Source organism: Aptenodytes forsteri, unplaced genomic scaffold (assembly GCF_000699145.1).
Source record: "Aptenodytes forsteri isolate BGI_AS27 unplaced genomic scaffold, ASM69914v1 Scaffold255, whole genome shotgun sequence".
Lineage (NCBI taxonomy): Eukaryota > Metazoa > Chordata > Aves > Sphenisciformes > Spheniscidae > Aptenodytes > Aptenodytes forsteri.
The window spans coordinates 2,791,859-2,818,224 of record NW_008794888.1 but is presented as its reverse complement, the minus strand read 5'-3'; the positions used below and the strand labels follow the sequence as shown (position 1 = coordinate 2,818,224).

At 37.2% G+C, this 26,366-nt stretch overlaps 1 protein-coding gene across 2 annotated transcripts in view; it reads left to right on the top strand.

Moving 5' to 3' along the window:
- Window positions 1-26,366, top strand: part of SLC4A10 (solute carrier family 4 member 10) — a 126,297-nt gene that overhangs the window by 98,195 nt on the left and 1,736 nt on the right. The window contains exons 15-25 of one of the 2 annotated variants that reach the window (XM_019470926.1): window positions 5,589-5,694; window positions 8,552-8,713; window positions 8,955-9,068; window positions 9,578-9,739; window positions 12,871-13,122; window positions 14,411-14,479; window positions 16,907-17,080; window positions 17,741-17,863; window positions 21,405-21,472; window positions 23,115-23,231; window positions 24,661-24,667. In XM_019470926.1, coding sequence (XP_019326471.1) covers window positions 5,589-5,694; window positions 8,552-8,713; window positions 8,955-9,068; window positions 9,578-9,739; window positions 12,871-13,122; window positions 14,411-14,479; window positions 16,907-17,080; window positions 17,741-17,863; window positions 21,405-21,472; window positions 23,115-23,231; window positions 24,661-24,667 — 1,354 coding nt within the window. Of the gene's footprint in view, window positions 1-5,588; window positions 5,695-8,551; window positions 8,714-8,954; window positions 9,069-9,577; window positions 9,740-12,870; window positions 13,123-14,410; window positions 14,480-16,906; window positions 17,081-17,740; window positions 17,864-21,404; window positions 21,473-23,114; window positions 23,232-24,660; window positions 24,668-26,366 lie in introns of those variants that run through there. The other variant, XM_019470925.1, reaches the window with a different exon arrangement.

Here is a 26,366-nt window from a genome sequence, read left to right as displayed (position 1 = left end):
CATTCAAGGTCAGGTTGGACGGGGCTCTGAGCAACCTGATCTAGTTGAAGATGTCCCTGCTTTTTGCAGGGGCTTGGACTAGATGACCTTTACAGGTCCTTTCCAACCCAAACTATTCTATGATTCTATGATTCTATATAGGATTATAGTATATTATAGTATATTATTTCTGAACCAGCATTATACGGAATCTCTTCTCCTCAGGTGTATGGTTTTTTAACTTTGGAAGTGGGGTGAAGTGACATCCTAGAACTATTTCTCAGTGAAAGCTTTCAGATGAACTGTTAATATCCCACATAATTACACTACTTTTCTGCACATTAACTTCTCTGTATGGCAGTTACATACTGTAGTACTGCTAAGAATGCATGGACTGCATACTGCACCAGGCAGCTAATAAAGACCAACCTTTATGAGTGACAGACAAGGTTAACAAAACTGCACTGTGGTTATAAATCTGTTTTCTAGACTTAGCACTTGACAGAGCAACGTTCTTCTCCTCATGTGCTATCCAAAGAAACCTGATTCTTTGAGATTTCTTCACTCGAACATCAGTTCCCTCCCCTCGGATTTATCTCTATCAATGTGTGTGTGAAATTGTGAAATTGTGCTGCTGAGTGCATTGTCTAGGTACTTTTATAGGCTTTTCTGTTTTCCTCCTCAACTTCACCAACTAAACTATATAGACTTCTAACTTTAGAGAATATATGTGGATGCCTACTGATGTTCATGATTGTCAGAGATGGGCTACTTAACTTAATGACTCAATGGTCTAATTCAGGATGGCAGATCTCATGAATAAATGAAGAAAAAATCTTGTCTTGCCATGACAGCTGTGCTTGGACAGGGTTTCATGATACTGAGAATAGAACTTAACAGACAAGTCCCATCAGTATTAATTATTTTGTTTCCAGTCTCTTCTCCACTGAGACTTTGATTTTGTCGTTATGAATGTTGACATGAGAAGGAATAGGGTAAATGTAATGCCAGGAATATACAGGTGTTGTAGGTATGGGACAGCAGAGGAGTTGTCATCTGTGATATTGTTGTTGTCCCCTTCCCATAGCAGTTGTTAGACAAACAGAAGGACTCTGCGAGTGCCCATAATTCACATGAAAATGGCGTATTTGGAGGCAACCTAAACATGCATAGCATTCTGCTATTGATGTACTTTCCTTCAATCTTGTAAATGCAACATGAAGAATACATATGCATATATTCTAATACCTTACTTTTAAAACAAAATTAGTGACGTTACCTTCCATTTCATACCATCTTCTTATTCTGTCTCTGTTATGTCATCAGTGCACAGCACACTCGCAGAGCATACTCTGTGTCTTAGGGGAAAAACTTCCTACTCATATTACCAAATATGTGCTCTGATATTCAGTGAGACATATTGTTTAAACGAGTACGTTTCATAACTTCTTTGTCATACTTGCATGTTGTTTTTTAATAATATAAATAGTCCTACTGAGCAAATCTCATTCTCTATCTTAAGTGAGCCAGAAAGAGGTTTTGCCCTTCTAGGAAGGGGAAATGGTATGTTGGCTAATCATGAAGAAGCTGCAGTTGCATCTTTTATAGACCAGATCCTTAACTAGAATAAATAGGTGTAGCTTGCAATATGTACATGCTGGAAAAATAGGAGCTCCAAAACAGTGCCTTATAAATTAGATAAAATCATTAATAGTAAGTGCCTCCTAGTTTTGAAAACAACATGCTTAAAAATGGCAACTGCCTAGGGGTGAATGGCCATGAGGCTTTCAAAGGAGCAAGAAGCTGCTGTTGACAAATCCTAGCTCTGTTCTTTTAAAACAGGACAAGTTGTAGGAAATGTTGCACACAATGAAGTTATGATGGCTGCCTCAAGTTAATGAAATTTATGAAATTGAGACTTATGAAACAAAAGCAAAAAGAGCTAGGAAAAATGTGGGGAGGCTGAGAGGACAAAGAAGGGAAGGGGGGTGCCATCAGTGACCTATACTGTTACAATTGGATTGGTGCTGAAGGTTTAGCTGAAATCTTGATCCTCCTGTAAAAGGGAGAGAGGTACAGGCTCCAGAGGACACCAGTTTGTCAGCCAGTCTTAAAATATATTATTTCTAATCTACCTTTGTTCCTCTAGTTCATCTAGTCCAAGCCCCTGCAAAAATCCTGATTTGCCAGAGATTTCTTGAGCACCTTGGAAGATGTAAAGGCAATAAAGACTCCTTGCTCTGGTTATTTTTCTAGAGAGCAGGTTCAGGCCATTATTTTTCTGTTACTTTCTCCTTTTGTCAGTTCTGATCTTATGACAGTTCTCCTGCGGTTTCCTGAAGACTGTCATGTCTGAAATGATGTATTAGTCTACCTCAGATTTATAAGCCACTTTGTAATTGGCTGTAATAAGCTGTATTAGATGTTTAAATACTCTAGAAGAAAGCAAGCTCCACCGATTTCTGCCTAGTTGCAAAATACGGACATTTTATAGAAGGGAGTAACCTGTGACTGGGTATCTAGTGCCATTTTAGATCTCTCAGCCTCCAGCTGCTGTGAAAACAAAGGCATGAGTCACCATAGACCCTGTCACATATGTGCCAACCCATCATGGATGTCACAAATACTATGGGGTATACAGGCACCCATGTTTAGACATCTGAATTGCTCCCAGGAGATGAGAACGTCTTGCAGCAGCCAAAAGTGTAAGGATGCAAAAAGAATTGTTCTGTCATCAGTGTGATGAAATGGGTATATTGTGAGATTGGCAGCAGAGATTTTTTTTTTTTTTTCACTGTAGTGACACCTATGCTTTTGCTACCACAACCAATGTCAGATACTTCCCTGCCTATGTTCTAGCCATGAAAAAAGCAGTTTCCTCCTAGCCATGATGAAAGAGAATAAAATGAATCATTCTGTATCTTTTAGCATAACGAAGATGATTGCTGACTCCTTATCACTAAAAGGCATGGGAGTACGTTGCTAAGTTGGTACTGTATTTGGAGCTGAATGTTGCTTAGAAAATATAGGTATATGTAGAGTCTCTTGCTCATTGGTAATAGCATAAACTCCACATAGATCTCTTGTAGTGGGCAAGTGCTCAGCACTTCAAACAACTTTACAAGAACTTAAGAGCATTTGAACCTCCAAGAGGCAATACATTTTTACTTATTCCAGCCTTCTGAGTAATATTTTATCAAGAAAATAGAAAGATGTGTTAGCGGTTAATAATTCAGTGTATTTTACTTTCTGTTCTGAGAGCTGACCTCTCAGAGTAAAAAATGGCAATGGAAGAGACTAAAAGTTTCAAAAGATTAAAGTAGAAAGCCTTATTTCACTAATGCGAGTTTCTCCTCGCAGGTCAGTTGTGTTGGGAAATAGTCATCTTTGAAGCAATTACATCTGTTATGAAATGTCACATTTTGGTAGATAATCTTTTATGTTCTGGGGCTGAATGGTACCTCCAATTGTGTTTTCTGGGCTGGACAGGCAGTGTCTTACTATCTCACATTTCTATAATGTTAACCAATTAGTGTGATGCTGGAAGACAGTTAATGCCATGATACAATCTCACATCAAAATGTCAGTGTTGCCAAAAGGCATATAATACTGAAAACAATGTAATGTTATATATGTCAAAACACTGAGATCATTGTTTGAATGATCATCTCAGTAGAAAGCAGGATCTGATCTTTACAATTAGGGCCTAATTCTGCACCCATTCAGTGACAAAAGCTTGGTGCAGGGTGATTTTGGTCTGCATGGGTGGAGTTTGCACAAGTCACTTACTTGCTGATGAACAATCTGCCGTTGGTAAATGCCTGTGAAACTTGGTAAAGGCCAGACTGGAATGCTGTGAAGGAGGAAAGTGGTATTGATATAGAAATAAACAGGGCGATGATCTCATCTGAAGGTGAATTACTTGAGCTGTATTAAACTATAGCTTCAATTGTCACGTTTCTGACTAAGGAAATAGAAATTTTGGCTTCTCTAACTTTTAAATGTAATTTTGCAGTTTGCAGCAAGTGTAGCTCTACCATGTAGTGTTGGTGACATGCACAGTCTTCCCTTCTAGTGAGAAAGTGACTGTGATTGAACAGCCCACGTCACCTTGGCCTACTGTAATCAAACCCCAATGGGCCATCGCCCAGCGTCTGGCCAGTCTGCGATCAGCGATGGACATCAGGGTGCAGGGAGCTCCTGTGCTCACAGGAAACAGTAGTAACCTGAAATAGCCACCTCTGTATTGTTGCATGAACATCACTTCCCTTCTAGTGAGAAAGTGACTGTGATTGAACAGCCCACGTCACCTTGGCCTACTGTAATCAAACCCCAATGGGCCATCGCCCAGCGTCTGGCCAGTCTGCGATCAGCGATGGACATCAGGGTGCAGGGAGCTCCTGTGCTCACAGGAAACAGTAGTAACCTGAAATAGCCACCTCTGTATTGTTGCATGAACATCAAATACTCCCTTACAATAACAGACATACCATTTGTTGACTTTATTATGCTACTGTAGCTCACTAGTAGTTGATGTGCTTCATTTAACCCATTTTGTAATATTTTAAACTATGCATTGAACACATTCATTCTGCACTTGCGGCCTGATCCAAAGCATATTAAATATGTTTGAAAGATCCAGTCTACTTCAATGACTTTTGGCTCAGGCCCTCTATTTCTCTGAATGCTGTTGCTTTTTTTTTTTTTTGCTTTATGTTCGTGGGCTGTAAGGGTTTTTTCTTTCTTTTCTAAATAGCTGCATTTAAAATAAAAGCAAGGAGTTGCACAAAGACAGCCTGCATCTCTCTTTATGTATATATTAAATGCAGCTGTTGTCACATGTAGAGTATTCTAATTGAAATACTGTGGCACTATTCTGTACTCATAATGTAGATGGTAGAATTTCTTATACAGAAAATATTACAAATCTAGATGAGAATTGTCATTTTGTGGAAAGATAAACAGCCACAGAGAAAATAGATGGCATAGCTAAGTGAGTAAACCGATATAGCACTGGAATGCAAATGTATGCTTAATGGCTCTCCACTCTATAGTCAGATGTTATCGTGTCCCCAGCTACTCCTGAAAACTTTATCAGAAGGGTGAGTACAGAATTTATTTACAGCCATCATAGGCACGTTAAAACACTAGCAGGATAGATAGTACTATAGATTTTTAAAGTTGAATCAATTTAAAGAGAACTGCAAAGCACACTTGACATCTTGGAACCTACAGAGTATCCTACGTATTTTGAAGGCTTTGTCAAAGAAAAAGCCTCCCACAGTTGCTTCAGAGGCTTTAAAGACTTAATTTTGATTTTAAATTACCTATTTGCAGTATTGTCCTCCCATGCTGCCTTGTCATGTTTTGTATGTCAAAATACACAATTTAAAATGAAAAGCATGCTTTTAAAGCAGCTGTGGGGAAAGGAAAAACAATGGACACAAAAGTTCACAGAGCTTTTGGTGCTGGACTAAAATTATCATTTGAACTTAAATTATCTGGCAAAGTAGGGCACAATTTCAATATGTCATAAAGTTGATAATTTGGATTAATATCTGATACATCTTTTATTATTACGGAAAAAAAATACTATTTTGTCTTTTCAGTTGCAATTGTGTGGAACCAGAACATCCTAGCAATAAAACTTTACGATACTGGCAGGACTACAATATATCTGCATCTGATGTGCCGTGGGGGAACCTAACTGTGTCAGTAAGTGAAATATTGGAACTTAATAAATAAAGGCATAAGCATAAATAATTTTGTCTCTCCTATTGCAGCAAATATATTGAAAAAAATACCATGTTTTTTCTGATCATATTTGTTCAAATAAAGCATAAAAAATACTTAACTGAACAAAGATTAACATAAACTTTGTAGCATTATCTCCTTTTGTAAGCATTTTGCAGCCTTTGATAGTACACATTAAAGCAAGTATGTGCATTTTGTGCCCTGCTTTGGAAACTTCTTGACACACTAGCACAAGAGTTTGACTGAGATTAAGTCTAAACATGTCAAATGACAACGGATTTGTCCTAAATTCTGCCAGATGGCAAAACCAAAGTTCCCTTGTGTAGAAAGCATTTATTTCCCCTAAAACATTCTTACAGCTGTTCGGGCTATAAAGGAGAGGAAGGGGAGAAATTTTGTAACATTTTCTGTTCAGTGACCAAATTTGTCTCTTACGTAGGTCTTCAGTGTTATGTATGTCTTAGTTGTGTAATTTTTTTTCTGGGGGGGATAGGATGGGGGTGGGGGACAAGGTACAGACAGTTTGGGGAGCTTGCATGGATATGTAACTTGTTTCTAAATGGTACAGTTTTCTAGGTTTAAAGGATTTATTACTTCCGATTTGCCTTCTTTAAAGCAACGTTTACAACTTGATTAAAATGTCGTATTGAGATCAGGCTGCCACTTTTTCTCACAAATGGATCATTCCATTACACAGTCAAAGAGAATTGAGTGCAAAAGACACCTCTCAAAAATATGACTGAATTAACCCCATCGTAGGCATAACCAAATGAAAAGCTTAAAAGCCAATCCAGTGGACCATCTCCAGTAGATACCGTTTTTTTCTTTCAAAGGCAGGAACGCAGAAGAACTGGTGTCCTCCTATCATGAGTTAAGCAAGAGCCGCCTTCCATGGCTGCTCTGTCTTGATAGCAAGGACTGCTCCTCAACTCTGTTGGTGTGGCAACAGCAGAAAGAAAGTTGAGAACTGCTGGCCTGAGGGATTCCAGCAATCCAGAATGAATATTCTCAAAATTGCAGCACACTCTAAGAGCATCTGTGCAGGGGCAGACTCCTCCTCTCACTTTCTCAGATCTCTGACAGTGTTTTTCAGAGTACATTTGCAGCTGAGGAGATTTAAAATAACAGATTTTGTTTTAACTATAAATGTAAAAGACCGGCTGCATTATATAAAACCCTTTAAAACTTCTGTAAAAGCTTATTACCGAAACTTGAGTTTACATGGGTAGCAGTATAAGTGACTGACTTTTCCCATGAGTCCCTATAGTTGTCAAAGAAATAACTGAAATTTTTCATACTTTCATGTATTTATTTCTTGCAAGCATCATTGAGAAACTTCAATTCTCCTGTTCTAGAGGATTGCAGTAGAAGATTAGACCTAGTTGTCTCTAAATATTTGGTCAGTCTCACCCCACTGTCTTTTACACTGTTGTTTCTTGTGTCTGATTTAAAAATTTCTAGTTTCTGAAGATCTAGATTGGCATTCTCTCTTAAAAACAACAGTAGGACCAACAATTTTTTTTGCTATCTAGGACAAAACGAGTGTGAGCAAAGTGTTTATTCTGATGGTGACAAGATCCTTTTCAGTAGGTGTATGATGAAATTCATCCCTGTGCTGTGCCAACATCAAGGTCTAGCTCAGGCCAGAACATGTTTTCTGTTTGATGTCCCAGAATCTTGCGAATTTCTTCGGGATTTCCTGAGAATTTTTTTCCCCATCTAAAATCTTTATTTCGTCAGTCAGAAGTGCATCATAATTATCCCTGGTTTACTGCTATACCAATATAAAAAGTTTTGCACTCCTTTGTCTCACAGTCATCAAATAGCAACTGTGTTTTTTTTTCAAGCCAGCCTTTGTTCAAAGCCAAAGTTTCTCATAACATGTCAGGCCACAGTATTGTGACGTGAGTCTGATGAGCCAATGACCCAGTTCATTTGATACTAAAAGATCCTTATCTGGCAGGATATTGCTGCCTGGAATCTCTGATTCTGCATGCTGCGTTTCTTTTTGCTTAGTATGTGTGGAGGGATTTGGGAAGGAGAAGGAAAGGATTGCGAGTCTGGAGCTTGTAGCTCACATTTTTAGAGCTACTCTTTATTTCTCTGCTTGTTACCTTGGAACAAGTATGATTTTATATAACTAAGGATGGTATGGGAGAATTACTAGATATGTTTTCTACTGTATCTGCATATTTGATCGTATATTATATTGGATAGAATTAATGTTATAGATTTTGGGTTTTACTGGATTTTATCAGCTCGCCTTTTTAAAGAAAAAGATAATTTGTGGAATGTGCTGCCCCCATGTGGTATTAAATGTATTGGTCTCCTTTTAGGCTAATACTGTACATTCTAAGTAGCTTTTTCTTGAATTGCTCAGCCTGTGAAGTTAAAACAAAAAATCAGTTCTTGAGAATACACCAGGAGCAGCCTTTCTCTTGGTAGCTTTTGAACTTCACTTTCCTGTCTTGGAAAGAATCAGGAAGTGCAAATCTGTGTTTGTAAACAGAAAATAAGTAAGTGTACTTGTTCAGTTTGAAATAAATCTGGTTTTATATTAATGACTTTACTTATGGTATGTCTTAGTGATGTCATCATTTAATACTGGTTAAAAAAGAGATTCTTTTGAGGGTTTGAGAGTTTCCAAGACTAGGTACAAACATTAGGAGTTTTAATTTTTAAAAGAATAAATATCTAAAAATGACTTTACTATTCCTAGTAATATAATCTGCTTGCAATTTAGGAAGGTAATTGGAAAAAAAAATCAGTGTAAGCATGGATATTTCTCAGAACAATACTACTTTGCTCTCCCTGATAGGAATGTAAAAAGTTTCATGGAGAGTTTGTTGGACGAGCCTGTGGTCATCATGGCCCTTATGTTCCTGATGTCCTCTTCTGGTCTGTCATCTTATTCTTTTCTACAGTAACGCTGTCATCCACACTGAAGCAGTTCAAAACTAGCCGATACTTCCCAACAAAGGTGTGTGCCATTATTTAATTCAAAAGTTGTCATTATTCACATGTAAGCATGAATTCCATCTGCATTGCAAATTCAGTTAACTGCTGGTGAAGTGGACACTGCATCTTTTCTCTGTTAGAAAATTATATCAGAATAAGCATGGTTTTAGCTGTAAGCACAAAATGGCTTAAAACAGTGAGGAAAAATCATAAATCACACATGAATATTTTAGTTAAAATTGTCGTTTCTCTCAATATCGTAGGTACGATCTGTTGTCAGTGATTTTGCTGTCTTTCTCACTATTTTGTCCATGGTTTTAATTGACTATGCCATTGGGATTCCATCACCAAAACTTCAGGTTCCGAATGCTTTTAAGGTAATTTGTTGATAAATTGCACTGTCTTATTATTTTGACAAAGTAGTGTGCTAGAGTGGTTTATTATATATTTTTTTTTTATCATCAGGGAGTAGCGATACTATTCTGAATTTTTCATGTTCACCAAGTACTGTGCAACCTCTCTGATTAGTGGCCCATGTAAGTGAGCCTCTCCCATCAGGACCCTTCATGCTTCCTAGTGTCTTCTGTGTGAGGGCCAACCCGGCTCAAATTACCCAAATCCTAGACTACTGTAATGTTCTGGGGCTCCTTCCAATTTCTGGGCTCATTGTATCAAATACAACCAAGTCTGTAATATCCAGATGATTTTATTATATGTAACTTCTCTTTTTGGTATCATAGGAAGTTTAGCATTTTTCTGTGCTCTTACATAGATTCATTTTAAAGGAAATCATATCCTAGTAATGTTTTTGTATGTATTCTTGTGGAGTTGAAATGTAAGTAATCCTTAGAGTTCTGACTGGTCATGCATGACTCTGTTTTTATAGCCCACCAGAGATGATCGTGGCTGGTTTATTACTCCTTTGGGGCCTAATCCTTGGTGGACAGTGATAGCTGCTGTAATTCCAGCCCTGCTTTGTACTATCCTTATCTTTATGGACCAGCAGATCACAGCTGTCATTATTAATAGAAAAGAACACAAACTAAAGGTATTCAGTCAAATAGTTATATTTTCACTGTCGTTTTCTGCTTCAGGTTATGTAATGTACCTTCATCTACTTGAGTATGTTAATTTATTATATGTTACATAGCACCCCTTTAAATTGTTATGCTTTTTCTCTGTTGGTCTGTGTAGTAGCTGTGCCCTGTGTCGGTGATTCGCTCCCTTACAGAAGTCTTTATGAATGTGATTTGGAACAGAGATTCTCAATCAAGAAAGTGCTATCCTCTGTGCTTTATTAGAAGTATGATACCCATTCACCTAAAGAAAAAAATCTGGAAGTTAATAATTTCCTTAAGTACCATAATATTAATTGCCTCTTCAGATATTGACAGTGTTGTTCTACTGGATTGGATTTTGAAAAACTATTTGGGGCTTATTTTGTAATATAAGATTTTTTTTTTTCCCCTTTTCATCCTTCTCTGTGTTTCTACATCCTTTTTTAATTTCCTTAAGTACCATAATATTAATTGCCTCTTCAGATATTGACAGTGTTGTTCTACTGGATTGGATTTTGAAAAACTATTTGGGGCTTATTTTGTAATATAAGATTTTTTTTTTTCCCCTTTTCCTTCTTCTCTGTGTTTCTACCCATCCTTTTTTTTTTTTATGCCCTTCCTATCTTAAAGAAGGGAGAAGAATAAAACTGAGCTTTAGAGGCACAATGGGTTCTTAAAACAACATAGGACAACTTCCTGCTCTGTTCTCTAACACTTTAGTTGCCTACAGATGGAGAGAGAAAAAGGGACATCACCCCTCTGAAAAACTGTTGGGCAAAATCTAGAAGCAGGTTTCTGTACATGTATATGCAGCGAGTTTAGGCTTTTTTTGACATACTTTTAATAAGCAGCAATCCAATCCCAAGTTGCTTTAGCAAATGCATTTGCAACCTTCACTTTGCGCTGCCTCTTCTTGGATGATTGTGACATTTGATATGTTCTTTTTTTGCCCTCTTTGTCAGCCTGGCTCTTCATGTCAATCCATAGCATTGCATGTGGTTAACTTGACAGATGCAGGAATTTGCTGCCAAGCTTTGGAATGTGTTTTTTCAGCACTGGCATCTGGGAGTCAGATGGTCCTCCTGGCTGCCCCCTTGTCTTGCTGCGTTTTAGTTTTGCTGGGGTCTGGTGTAGCATCACCTGTTGCTATGCTTCCTTTTCTTCCCATATGTCAGGTTCCTCAGATCATGTATGAATGTGAGGAAATGCTCTCGGATTCTGTATGCATTAGCAGATACATTCCTCATAAATGTGTCAGAAGGTAAAAAAAGGTGTCTCTGTTAGGATTTAGAATTAAACTCTTTCTTTGAGTGCATTGTGCGTGTAACTAATATCTGAGTTTGACACATCTGAGTTTGTCAAGATGTGTCTTGGAGATAAGACTCAGAAGCACTTTTGGGGAGTGAGGGAAGGTTGCTAGAGTTGGTTCAGCAGATACATTCCTCATAAATGTGTCAGAAGGTAAAAAAAGGTGTCTCTGTTAGGATTTAGAATTAAACTCTTTCTTTGAGTGCATTGTGCGTGTAACTAATATCTGAGTTTGACACATCTGAGTTTGTCAAGATGTGTCTTGGAGATAAGACTCAGAAGCACTTTTGGGGAGTGAGGGAAGGTTGCTAGAGTTGGTTCTTTTCGTTTTTTTTACTTTATATGAATTCCCCTTTTTAAATAATGTAAGCAAATAAGATGGCATTTTCATTTCGATATGTGGCTTACATTTTCATAAACCCAGACGCTTCCCATTTTAGAAGTAAAAGTTGTCTTCAGAAAGAAGTGATTTGTTTGCTTCCAACTCGTTTTCCCCTCTTTTTTTATACTTCCCATAGCAAATTCTGAATAGTGCACATTTCAGCTTTTGGCAGTCTCTGTAGCAAACCCTTCCAAGTTTAGTTTAGTTACTTTTTTTATGTCAAAAGGCATTTGCATGGGTTTACAGGCAAAATTATGGTTCAACATATTCACATTGTTTGCATGAACATCACTGTTCTATCAGACCATGACACTGGATTTGTTGCCATATTGCAAAATTTTGTGGAGATGATTACCTACCTGACTTTTTAAAGGAAAATAGCTTGAGCTCCTGCTTGCAGCTGCGCGGTGGTCCTGGATACTTACTAAAATTGAAAAGAAATACCCCTCTCAGCTATGGTAACAGATATCTAAACAACCAAGCTTGATGCAGATCATTGGTCATTTTCAAGTGCAGGTTGTATTTGCAGGTTTTTAAATGTATCTAATATTTGTCCAAAGAGTTTTATCCACTGCTACAAAAGCAAAGCAACATCCTCCTGTTGGTAAATTTACAGAGTATTTGACTACTACAGAAATGATCCAAACCCAAAGGTTTTGTACTGACTTCTCATATGAATGTTTATGATACTACTTTTAAGTATTGAATAGGGAAACCAGTAAAGCAGTACCCGATGATGAATATTATTTTATAGTTTAATGTATAGCTTAATGATAATTTAATTTCTCTTAATCTGTTCTTGGATAAGATGAAAGTATGTTAGTGGAAACTTACTACTATCCCGTGCTACCATCTATAAAAACTTTCAAAGGATCGATGTGGTTTTATGGCCCTTTATAGCATAAACTGACTTTGCAAATGTTAACTTAAGAATTTTTGTGTAGGAAAGAATCAAAATACATACTTTCCGCCTCCTGTGTAAGGATGGATGGAAGGTCTATTAAGATTAGTGCAGTGGAAAAGTTGGCAGTGCAGCTGGATGGTCAGCTTACTGTTATCCACAGAAGAGATTTAGTTAAAACAGAAAATGTATGTATTTTCCATTGTCTTACTAGTATCTCTTTTATAAGCAGGAAAGGTATTTGGTGCCCATTGTAAATTGGATTTATGATGTGTACACTTAACTCATAACTGGAATGAGTCTAATAACATTAAGTATTTCTTGTGAACTAGTAGGAATTCCCCTTAGATAACCGGTTTGCCATCGCTACTGACCCAACCTGGATAACACATAGAAGAAAGCGATTTTTTCCTACAAGTCACAAATTTTTTAATTGTCTCTAACTGCTCATTAGGAATGCCTGCGAGGAGTGTTCTCCTTAATTCAGATGTCATTTTATATCTTCTTGCTGTCATTACTTTTTTTAACAGAAAGGATGTGGATACCATCTTGACCTACTCATGGTGGCAGTCATGCTTGGAGTGTGCTCTATTATGGGATTGCCGTGGTTTGTTGCAGCCACTGTCCTCTCTATTTCCCATGTGAACAGCTTAAAACTGGAATCAGAGTGCTCCGCTCCAGGGGAGCAGCCAAAATTTCTTGGAATCCGGGAGCAAAGAGTCACAGGGCTCATGATTTTTATCCTTATGGGCTCATCTGTCTTTTTGACAAGTATCCTGAAGGTAATTTGGGGAAGTAAGGAAAAGCTAAAAAATACTGCACTGCACTGAACATTTCACTGTTGTTACTGTATTATTTAACAAGTGCCCTTTCCAGGCACATTACTAACTAACATAATGTTACACAATGATAATCTAAAGTGGAATTCTAATTTTGCATAATAAAATGGCTAGGGACATCTAACATTTTTAGAACAAAAACCTTGTAATGAAAATCTGGCCTGACTTGAAGTCAAAGGGAATTTTGCCACTGACCTGTAGTATATGAAGATTCACCCTTTGTCTATACTTCGGGCCTATGGCAAATTAGAATGAAATAGTCTTGCTAAGTTATACCAGTAAGTAAATTTATTTAGAAAATTTAAAAACATTTTGTGATTTCTGGATAATTTAAAAATATTTTCACAGTTGCAAGAGAAGTTCTATGGTTCATTTCTTGGAAATGCTGCCTGCATACTCAACACAGTTCACCAGCGTCCTGAAACTGGGTGTCTAGTTATATGCATATATAACACTATCCATATACACAATACTTACTGTTTTTGAGAATTATCTGGCCTCTGTGAAATCAGTGAGAGTTTTGCTACTGGCTTCAGTAAGACCAGTATTTAGACTTGCATGTTGTCCCAGTGAAGTCAATAAGCCTTCAGAACTTGTACTTCCCAGTAGTATTTTATTAAGTATATCATAAAACCTTCACTTTGAAAACACATAGAACATGCATTTTGTGTATTTAGTATTTAAACCAGACACTTATCTATGGAAATATTCCTTTACCTACACACTGTATACTGAGAGCCTGAACACTTAAAATAGACTCTTACAAAATCCTTCCATAAAGGTCATTCACCCATTTTTAAATGCTTACAGCACAGAACATTTCTTTTAGCAGTATGAAGTATTTTGTGTGTGTCTTGGAATGTTTTTCTGAGGATTATAACTTTACTATTCAGATGCTCTCCTGAGCAGTCTTTTAAGCAAAGAATTTAAGTATGTATCAAACACTTTCATTTTTCATATAGTTCTGTTAATTTTATTAATAGTGAATAAAGTATATTGTAATAACTGGCCATGAGAGGAAAATAAAACTATAGAGCCAAATTCTTCTTTTGCTTTATACTCTGAGAAACATTATTAATTTGTAATTGATTGACTCTGAATTTACAACTTGTCTGATTAATGCAGGCATATGGCACTTTGAATTTCAACTGTTTAGAATGTCTTTCTAGAAGCATTTGAAATTGTTAAATGGTATTTAATATGCTCTACCCTTTCTCTGCTTGTTGTGCAGTTTATTCCTATGCCAGTACTTTATGGAGTATTTCTTTACATGGGTGCTTCATCTCTAAAGGGAATTCAGGTAAAATGGATTTATGAAGAGTTTACTCAGCATTTACTGATGATGCTTTCTATAAAATGTGTAGCTATTTTTATTATAGTATTTTATTATCTTTTCTGTATAATCTTAAAGGAATGTTGCCAACCTTAAATTCTTGAAAGTGACTCACTTAAAAAGGAAAATGGATTCTCTCTAAATAGAGTATTCCCTTTAGGTAACATGCTCCAATTTTCTATTTTTTAGGTGCCGATTTTTCCGTTCTCCCTTGTTATCAAGGGATTTTTGGCTGAGCCTAAAAACTGAGTAACAGCTATCAGGATCTCTTCCCTCTCCCCTGCCTCCCTGTTCACTTGCTTGCCTGCTGCCCGTTCAGCTTCCAAGTTAGTGCCTTTGTAGTGGTACACTTGATCTTGAACTTTGCCTATATGAGGCTTTTGGCTAACTTGCCCTAAAACTAACATAGGTGAGATTTTGAAGATATTTCCTGTGCAAATAAATGCCCCAGGCAGGGAAGTGGAACTGTTGCAAGTCCCATGCTTAATTTCTGGCCTCAGGGATGAAGGGCAAGTCTAGTGGAAGGGCAGCATTCCTGCAGTGGCCTTAAGTAGGAGCCCCTGGTGGAAGCTAGGCACTCCAGCATTCAGGTCAGGGTTGGTAATGGTATCCTATTTCTCCTGGATGATGGCAGCGTTAAATGGCATGGTGTCAAATCTTTTAGCCCATCTGACACAAACACTCAAATTTTCAAGTGTGCCTTTGTTTGTTATCGAAAGTTGAGGTATTGATACACCTTCCAAGACAATTGAGAAAGAACAATCACGTGACGAAAACATGAATTATACTGTGCAAAAGGTTGTCAAATACAAAGAGCAAAGAAAATGCCTGATTGTTTCTTTCATTATATTTAAATTTTTGATTGCGAGTTAAAAATGTCTTGCTTTTTTTTACCCCTCTATTATTTATAGGTTTTTACCCCTCTATTATTTATATGCAAAGTTGGCAACATCTCTTGTTTTTTGACTGGTGTTTTCTATTCAGAGACTCTTCTTTTATAACTTTGCCTAGCTCTTACCGTTTGGGTTGATATTCTAAGAAGTGTAATTTGGCTTTTACTGAGGTTTAGATAATTTCAACTTAATACGATTCAGCTGTTTCTCAGAACAAGGGTATCAGAAAGTACACTATTGAGGAGTGGTTTTAAGGCATGTTAAAATCTGGCTATCTTTACTTGGAAAAGTGATAGCATCCCTCTCCCTTTCTCCCTCCCCCAAGCTGGGACAAGGAATTGAGATTTGATAAGATGGCTTTTGTGGGAGGATGTGATTTTGCTGTTTCTGTGAAGAAGAAATCTGCTCAAATCTGGCCAAATTATAAGCCTTTAAAAAATGCAGTTTGCACATGCTCAGTAAAAATTCCTGAAACTTGAAATTCCTGAAGACTGTGTGAATATAGCATGGCTCACCCATGCAGGGAGAAATGGTGCATCACCATCATCACTGTGCCATAGCAGCTGACACAAAGTCTCGGGTCAGTATGGAGCCAAATAGGTCTGAAAAACAAGAACCTCTCATGTACGTTCCTAATGGCATGGCAGTTGCCTTTTTGGCTGGCCCTTTTTTTTTTTTATGTTCCTGGTTTTGTGAAGAAAGTGCAATAGGGAAAAGAAAATAGCCTGGGATAAAGTGTCTGGTGAAGTAAACTTGGTAGGGGGGGCGGGAGGAAAAGGAGTTTCATCCACAGGAGACAAAAGACTGAAGAGATCCCTCCATGATCAGCTTTTTGTGTGCTAAAGGAGGCAGAGCTCAGTTGTTGAAAAACAGAAGTTCAGAATGTATTAGAAAGGCGGTGTAACAGTGCACGTGCCCAATAGGATCAACCAGCTTCCATTCAGTTTGATTCACAATTGATTCACAACTACTTTGAAGTCTGGCTTTGCCTAACTTTAAGAGTTCTTGACTTCAAATCTTAGCAGTACTATTTTAAAGTAACTGTTTTCTTTGTGTATAACATATTATGCAGTTATGAGCAGGATGTTTTCCTGGAGTACGACTATACAGAATGTAATTCAGCGGAATCCAATATCTCAGCACATCTGCAATAGAAATACCTAGGGAGTCACATGTGGATTAAAATTGAAAGGAACTTAAGAAGCGTGACTAACCAAATAATTAAACTTTACTTAAATAATATGATTCTCATTCTTTCTCTGGTGGCTCAACTGGAGAGAAGATGAGTCCTTTACCACCGTTGGATTAGTATAGATTCATGGCTCATGATTGTAACTGAGGTAGTCTTTTTCTGTGCTCCTCAATTTCTGCACAGTTTTTGCCTTTAGAATAACAAGCCAGATTCTTAGGATATTCAGGGTCTCTTAGGCAGTGTGTGAATGTCAGCATAGATGATCCTACAGCTTATTTGCATGCAAACTTTTAAAAATTTCTCTTTCAGCTTTTTGACAGGATAAAGTTATTCTGGATGCCTGCAAAGCATCAGCCAGATTTTATTTATCTGAGGCATGTTCCTCTTAGAAAGGTCCATCTCTTCACTGTAATTCAGCTGAGTTGTCTTGTGCTTCTGTGGATTATAAAGGTTTCAAGAGCTGCCATTGTCTTTCCCATGATGGTATGAAATATTTTTTATTTCCTCTAAAAATCCCTTAGCTTTTCACTTGTGGATAATTATTATTGAAGAAAAAATTAATTGTGGGCAATAAATGACAATATTGCTTTGATTCAGTATTCAAGGACAAGTCATACTGTATTAAGTAAGGAAAAATTCTACATATAACGTCTACTTTGAGTCTAGGTTGCACTCTGTTTATATGTGTGGATAGCCCAACTGTGTATTCTCTTAGGGAAAATTCTTCTCCTTAAAAAAAAAAAAATCAATTAAAATTTATTTGATGTTTTTATTTAAGGAGTAGTGCTTAATCATTTTACAGAAAGAACATTCACTCATTAAGGAAGATTGTTCATTGCACTGAGGAACTGATAGTTCTGTGTCTTGCTGGAAATAAAAGAAAAATCTATTCTGCTGCTTAAGTGATTTCTCTCTGATTATTTCACTAATTGAAAATAAAAGATACCTATTGACCTCAGTGATTGTTAAATGCTTCAAGCCATACCTCATCTGAACAAAGGAAGACCAGCTGTTAGCCTATCCAAATTAAAGGATAAAATTCTAGCTGTAAACTGTGGTCGCTTTTGAAAGTATTCCTCTACAGGCATATTTGTCTGTTTTACTTGCTTAATTTCCTACTTCTTTGAATTAATATCTTTACAGGTCCTAGCTTTGGTATTTGTCCGAAAACTCATGGATTTTTTTTTTACTAAGCGGGAGCTCAGTTGGTTAGATGATTTGATGCCCGAGAGCAAGAAAAAGAAACTGGAAGATGCTGAGAAAGAGGTGGGTCATGGTTTCAGGTTTTTTTGGTTTGTAGCACTTTATCAATTTCTCCTTCAGACATTTAGAGAAAATTCTGTAAATAAGGCATATTCCATGCAACAGGCAGAACTTGTTAACAGTGTACAAACTAATATTTTCATATTTTACATAAGTCCTTTTAAGGTTACAAATCTAATAGGCTTAGGTGGGGATTTCTATTAGATGTAGATTCTTACGCTGCCATACTGTCACATAACATAGTATCTACAGTGCTCCTGGGATTGCTCCTGAGACCCACTCAGATGATGTGCAGGGATGAACCTGTATCTGTAGGAAAGCCCTCAGATCCCTGGGGTAATTTGATGCTGCGTTGGGACTGGTCTCGTCCCTGCTGGAGATGCTGAGGAGAGCGCTGCAGAATTTAAGGGGCATGGCATGTCCCGTCCCAGCTACACCTGAGCCATACATAGGTCACACGCCATCACCCTGTGCCCTCCCCGCTCAGCAGTGTCATAACCCTGTGCAGTATCCCTATTACACTCTGGGCCAGCATTTTCCTTCTGCTACTATAGAAACAATTTACTTCCACTTTCTAATGAAAAGGTCAGTTACACTGCTTACCCCTGCCAACCAAATCCTCAGACTTTTACTTACAGCCTGTGGCACTACCAGCCAGTTGACTGTTTCAGATCTGGACTCCTCGTCTCCTTTCAAAGAATACGCATTTCAGGTAATTTCTTATAAACTTGATACAGGGCAGATTCTTACACATTTCCACTCAGAATTTTCCTGTATTTTGACAGTGAAACACGTATCTTTCTGACTGTAGGTTTCTAACCAGTTTTGCATCTGTTCGATAGCATTTTCATTTAGCTGCTGCTTCATGAATTGCTTGTTTGGATATCATATAAAACTGTGGGAATATAAAGTAACTTTATGTGTAAGAGACGGAGGTCTTTGTCCTTCGTCCCTGCTATCAGCCACCTGATCAATGTCAACTGTTAGGGAACATCAGTACTGGGCCCAAATGAATGAGGGACAAGTCTCGATGGAGAAACACTAACTGCAGGAGCAGTAAGTAGAATATGTTGGTGCCAGGTTATTTTAAATGGGAGTCCTGTGTCCTGCGCCAGCACTTCTGAAGTAGCATGTGGTGTGAGGCTGTGGCGCAGGGGGGGATATGTTGGTGCCAGGTTATTTTAAATGGGAGTCCTGTGTCCTGCGCCAGCACTTCTGAATAGTAGCATGGTGTGAGGCTGTGGCGGCAGTGGGAGGTGAAGGTGCAGACGATGCCACATGGTCTTGGCAGGCTGTGGTCGCTTCTAAGCAGGAGTGCTCTGGGGGCAGTTGTGCATATGACCTCTAAGATGCCCTGAAGACCTCTGCAAAAGCCCAGGACCCGTGAGACATAACCTTTTGGTGGTACAAGGGTACTGCAAAAACTAGACAATGTGAATGGATAAATCAGCAATTTATCCTTAGGGATGCCCTGAGATGTGATCTGAGACCAGTGAAATGGTGTGTGTAAGGATTCCCATTGGTAAGTCTATTTGCAGAAATAGGACATGAGCTAATAATTTGAACATGTAACTATGAAAACTAGATTTCTCTGCCCTTAGGATTCTTCCGTGACCTTTGACAACTCACTGCCTCATCTGTAACCTGGAGAACTGTAACTTTCCTTTCTTTGATACATTCAACGTACTTTCATAGAATATGTTTTGGCGAAAAGGTTTTACCTAGGTGATAAACATCATGATGATTATTTACTATTTAGTATGTGCCTGTAAAACTACCAGGCTGAAATTAAAATACGTGAGTCATTGTTTTCCCCCTTGAATCGAAGCAGACCAGAGAGTTGTTTCATCACAGTATCTGTTGGCATCACAATTCAGAGTAACCAAAAGTAACCAAGGTAGCTCTCTTCTTGTGGGTCTGGTTATTGGAAAGAATTCCTTGTTATCCTTATGTTTTGGTTATATGTCACTTCCCTTCCCATGCTTGATAGGATGGCCTCAGAAAACAAAACTGGGAAAATCTACTGGTGTTACTTTATTTCATTCACTGTCTATTCTGAGAGGTTATTTTTACATATTTTGGCATTTCTAAATATTGGGAGCTATTATTAAAACTGTTCAACTGTCAAAAACTTATGAAGCTGTGAAGCCTGGAAATGACAAAATTAACTAGTAATAAAACTTCTGACATGTAGCCTAAGGAATTAATTGGAGAGTTGCTATCACACGGCTTTTAAAAATAGAAGTATTCTACCCACAACAATATTCAGAAATATAGTTGACAAGATCTGAAACTTACTTGATTGGATCCTGATTTCATCACTTAAGTTGTTTTTATATTTTTAGGCCATGTTTTCCCAAGGCTTTGTACATTTATAGTGGATATTATGTATGCCTTCTTCTCACAGACCTCCTTTGGAAGCCACTTTGATGTTAATCAAAAGTCTTTCTGAGACAGGAATGAACAAAGTGACTTCTCCCATTTGGAGAAAAAAATGTGACTTTTAAAATAGTTGTAATAGTAAAACATAGAAGAAACAAATTTCTGTGCAGAGAGGACTTAAATTCTACTATTTTGGAAAATTGTACTGGCTCTTCCAGCTAATACCAACTTATCAATGTGTGCGATGCATGTGGGGTTTTGGGTGATCTGCCAGAAAATGGTATGCTCTTTTTGGGAGAGCCAGCTCACACTTTCAAACAGGCACTAGGGTAAACTGTTACAAAGCCATCTAATAAAGGGAAGAAAGATGTGGAGGTCTCTGGGTGTCTTATGCTCATACACACACAGTGCAACAGTTTAAGGCAGGATTTGATGGTTACATTCATGTGAAGGCACGTTAACCCCCCTGGCTGTGGTTTTCCTGACCTAACAGGGGTGTGAGCCTTGAGAATCCTCCTGTGGAGCCTTGAGCTGTCTGAAAGACAGAGACTTGTTTTCCTTTGTTCTTGCAGGCAGGACATGGTGCTTGAGGGGTGTTGTTTTGTTCTCCCCTCCCCCTAAAATAGATTTTCTAAATTTGTAAATATTTGACAAAAAGATTTTCTGTAGATATGTCTCCTAGTTCTCTTCACTTCCTGTTACTCACAGAAGTTTTTTCCCTGTTCAAGTGAAAACTAATTTTGGTGTCTTGTTTCACTACCTTTCACTGCAATAAAACTTTATCAGTATTAAAACTGTGTGTGCAAACTTAAATTTGGCTTCCCTAATTTTTGCATGTTAACATTGCAATGTATATATCCTGTTATGCATGATAATTAAAATTCACCATACAGTTGCTCACTCAGTGTTACTGATTTTTCTCTTGTTACAAAAGTGTCTCCTCTATTTGGCATTGAAAAATAACATTAAGTGAAAATACATCTTTTAAAAAAGAGGGTTTTAAATGTCAAATATTTAAATGAAAAGAGTTGAAAAGTATCTTACTTTAAGAACTTCAGCTATATACTTAATATTAAAGAAAAGGGGAAAAAGGATTAAAGTGTATAAATTTCACTTTTCACAACATCATATCCTGTCTCACATCTAAATTCCTTCCTTCTAGGAAGAGCAAAGTATGTTAGCAATGGAAGAGGAAGGGACTGTTCAGTTACCACTAGAAGGACATTACAGGTAAAATATACCTTTCCTCTTTTAGGTGAGTTGCAATTAAACAAATAAAATAAACATGCCACAGTATTTATTCTTAATGCTTACTGAATGTCAGGAGGATGTTTGTCTGGTGATAAAGTACAGGTGAACTGAACCATATACTGCAGCATTTAACAAGCTCAGCCCTTTTCTAGTCTTTCCACATGATCTCACAGTCCCTAGGAGAAGGACACACTGGTTGAAGTTTTCCCTTGGGCAGGACTGCAGGATCAGGCCATTTATAATGAACCTTGGCTTCTGACATGCACAGTACAAAAGGAAGATGTAAAACAGGTCAAACCCCTCATCCTGATGCTAGCAGGGAGCCAGGAAAGGTTTTGAACACACCCCAGAAAAACTAGGTTCTTACAGTATTACATCTTAAAACATTCTAATTAAGATCCTATCCATGTGAGATAATAAGTGAATCAAGAGCTGTGCAGGGTAGATAAGGCATAATGCAGGGTTGACACAACTGAAGCATTAAAACCTGTTAGAGATAGAAATAATACACGTAGCCAGCCCATAAGGACTCTCATTTAGAGTTTTCAGAAAATTCTTAATAAAGATTTGAAATATCTGCTGATAGTAACTTGTGCATTAATGTTGAGTTCATAGGAACACTATCTCAGAATAGCCTTCTCTTATATTTTAACACAAAGTTACCCTAATGTCTCCTAAGGCAAATAACCATCTGTGTCTCTGAAAAGTCCCAGCCTATTTCTTACTTTTGATTCATCACACTTCTAATGGTCTGGGTTTTTTCTTCTTTTGTCCATACCTTTTTGTTCTATTTTATATTAGCAATACTGAGCTTAATTTATCTTGAGGTGTGATCTATATTGATCTATAGTGTGTTTACTTAGGTAGCGTTGCCTGGATAATATCTGACTTTCTGTACTGTAAGGGTTAGAGTCCTACAGCTAAAAAGAAGAATCAAGACATTGGTTGATAAAGTGGTTCCCCAAACACTGTGAAAACAAGTTTACTGAGGGCTTACTGAATGTCAAGCCATATGTAAACCATGAGGTCAGGAATAATATACAGGCAGGCCCTTAAAACATTTAAGACTTTATTATTCTTAAGTGTATAAATACATATTTGGAGCAGTCCAGGTAAAGCTAAGGGCGTAAAGGCTACGAAGTGCTGCTTAAAGCTACTGATTAGCTTGTTTAATTGGGGCATTTTTATTAGATCTCTTAAATCTTTGCCTTTGTCAAGGTTTTTGATTGCTTTTAAAATTGTTTTAAAAGCAGGTGGAGTTTCAGAGCATAAGTACTTTGAGAACTCTTAGGATTCTTAGGCATGCTGTGAAATCTTGGGCAATATTTAATTTCACAGTTCCTCATTTTTCTCTATTAGTTGGAAGTGAAACAATATATTTTATTGATATTACTGTGATTAATTGCTGTTGGAGGAGGAAAATGCTAAAAAAGTGCTAAGATGTTTTAAGAGAATACTTAAGTCATCGTTCAGGATTTTTGAAGTTTAACATAATTTTTAACTTACATTGCACTTATTTATTGTCATCACTATCAGTTTTCAAGGACTTCTGTAGAGTTAATAAGTAACAAAGACTGATTGCTCATTGTTTTATTGTGTATTTACTTTTATTCTTGCCTAGAGATGACCCATCTGTGATAAACATTTCTGATGAAATGGCAAAAACTGCTGTGTGGAAGACATTGTTGATATCCTCGGAGAATGCAAAAGATAAGGAGTCAAGCTTTCCTTCTAAAAGGTTTTAATTTTTTTTACTACATTATACCTTATATATGGGTGTCAAACCAATATTAGAATATTTTGCCAGGTATTAGAAAGATTTCTAGCACCTTGCAGGGTTATTTCTTGAGGTTTCCTGTTATTTACGTCCAGTCATAATATTCTGAGCTCAAAGCACAAATTCACTATGTACCTTTATTAAAAAAAAAAATGCCACAAATATTTGCATGCTACTTAGTTATGCTACAGTGGAAAATGAAGTTGAGCATGCCTGATGCTTGTGTAATGAACCACCAACCTACACCTGGATATTGCACAACAGCTGTTGTGTTTGTTCTGCTTGCTTTTGTTCTTTCCTCTTGAAAAAGAAGTGGTCATCACTGCCCTGGAAATATCTATATGAAAAGCCCAGTACTCTGAATGTGATCTACTAATATTTGGAGTGAAAATAATTTTAAGATTGCATCACTTCTTTTCATTTTTCTGCCTACTTCACTTGTACTCAAAACAGTTAAATACTTTTAAATTTTAGTCCAGACAAATGTAAAATGAAGCAACGGTGTTTTATCTGTGCTACAGAGTTATTATGGGAATAAGAAAATACTAAATACAAGCACAGTGTGATTGTAAGAGAGATTTTCCTGTTTCCACAAATTTTAAATTTAACTATTTTCTACTTAATTGTTTTATATCACGTTTTTGTCATAAGCTCCCCTTCCTAATCACTCTAGAAGCTGATTCCCCAAAGGTAAGACCCTGTCCCCCAACCTTTTCCTTGATTGTATCTTCCAATTCAAAGTGGTGTCACCTAGGAACACAAATGACTTGACTTTGTGTAATTTTTGGGGAGACAGAATGAAAAGAAATTTCAAATAGGAATGTCAAATGTCTTCATCAAAGTCCTTAATATTAAAATTTGAAATTTATTATTAAAATTAGAAACTGTGGATGTAGTATATGTAAATGTTAAATTGAATTTATTTCTAGATTTTTTCATTAATTCTTTGACTTTTTTAAAATATAAAATTATATTCTGCCCATTTCTAAATCTAGTTTTCAAAACAAGCTCCATGTTTGAAACAGCTGGTCATTGTTTTATGGTGAAAAGATGCAGTAAGAGAAAAAATTTTGTAGTGAAATACGTTTTTTAAATTTTGTCACCCCAAAATTGCATGCTGCCTTTCAGTATTGTTCCTTTCCCTAAACAGCATAAACAAGATGAACAGTTGATGACCACAGAATCTTCATTTCAGACACGCATGGAGCAGCCCACTAATGTGATCATTTTAATGCTAGTTCACTGACAGTCAAAATAGCAGGGTAGTTCTGATTTGCCTTCCACCCTACACATGGGCTGAAAAAGGATCCTGTCACAGTGAAATCAGTGCGGTGCATGAGAGAAGGATGTACAGTAGGGTTTTCTTATCTTATGTGCCTCTGCTGTCCAGGCTGTGAAAGCCTGGAGAAAGAGAAGAAACTGATGTGGTACATTCACAGCCAGGGGGTATGCAGTAGTTGTAATTTTTCTGGTGGATGTTGCTTTCTTTGATGGTATGATAGATTATGTAATCGTGTACTGTTTTTACCTGAAATTTTCAAAGATCCTTTGAGCAAAGAGCATCCACATAGACTATGGCTCAGATGACTTTGGTAAAAGATGATTTGGCCTTTCCACTGCAGTAAAACAGAAACTCATTTTCCAATGAGCTCATTTTCCATCTGTTCTTTTATCTTTGCTCATGAAAACAAAGACTCAGGTGAAAAGGAACTAAGGGATCACAGGTTTTACGGTTTTAGGTATGAGTGTCCTGTTGTAAAGGAACAACCTCTTAGAAATGTGCTCCAGCTTGTCTCGGATTCCCAGACAGAAGTAGATTCAAAGAACTGTAAACCTGGAAGGCTTGCATTCTGATAAGCAAAACCATAGACAACATTAATCTTAAATCATATTAGAGACAGAGCTAAAGAAACATTATATTCCTAAATGCATGTATCATTACATGAAGATATAGTTAATTCCTAGGTAAGTACTGAGAAAAAAGAAAGCTTGGAATGGTAGCAGTCATAGGGATAATTTTTGCAAATGATCAAGATTACCAATATTACATTACACGGTTCCCTTCAGTGAAGGGTATCTTACTGTAGGGGGAAAAAAAATCATGTTGTTTTGAAATTAATTTTACTGATGCCTTTTGAAGTTCAACTACTGAAGTGTTTAGTACTCCTTTTCCTGTTGTCAGGTCTACTTTCTTATGCTAATATCCCAAAATATTATTAAAAAGGGATAATTAAATTATGATACTGTAGTATGATTTCATGTAATGCCTTTTATGTAAGGCATTGATCAATTAACAACATAGGGTGATTTCTGGAATACATAAAATCTGGAAGTTCTTCGTACTAATTAAACACTGAGTTGACTTGGCCAGTGAAAGACTGGCCAATAATAAACTAAGATTATCTCCAAAGAGAGATTTTAGGCAGGAAGGGTTTATACAAACGACTTTTCAGCCTGATGCATGGATATCTGTCATAAGCTCTGCCCTGCCCCTGGCTCTGTGAAGTAGAAGAGTGTGTGACAGTTCTTAACATCCCAGACTCATAACAGTATTTAAGTGTCTAAAGAGAGGACTTCAATGAGATTTACTTAGTCAACTGTTGCCTAACCATAGAGGCACCTGAACTTTACAATTTTCCAACCTTAATTTTTCATTATTAAAATTCCTAGGGACCTAAAGGTCTGCTTTTGAGCCTGTGTTGGTAGAACTGAACACCAAGGCACTTATATGAAACATAGCCCTCTTTGGTACATGTAATTAAATATTCCTTTGTCTTTGCTTATAATAGGAAGCCCTTCAGATCGCAATTTCAAAACATATGCAGAAGACCTAACCATGTATAGAAGGTGGTCAGTCCTAGTTGGTCTTTTAAAGTATTGGAGAAAGAGGCATCCATCACTTTGTAGATGGTATGAGTTCCCTTCTCTACCTGAAGATATGCAAATCCTGCATCCCAAACCTACCTTCTCAGGCTTGTTAGACTACTCCCTTGGTAGGGAGGAAGAGAGCTCCAAGTCCCTTACAGATCCACCAGTTACGTGTTTTACTGGTAAAAGACTGGACTTGTCCTTTTTTTTTTTTTTTTTTTTTCCCCA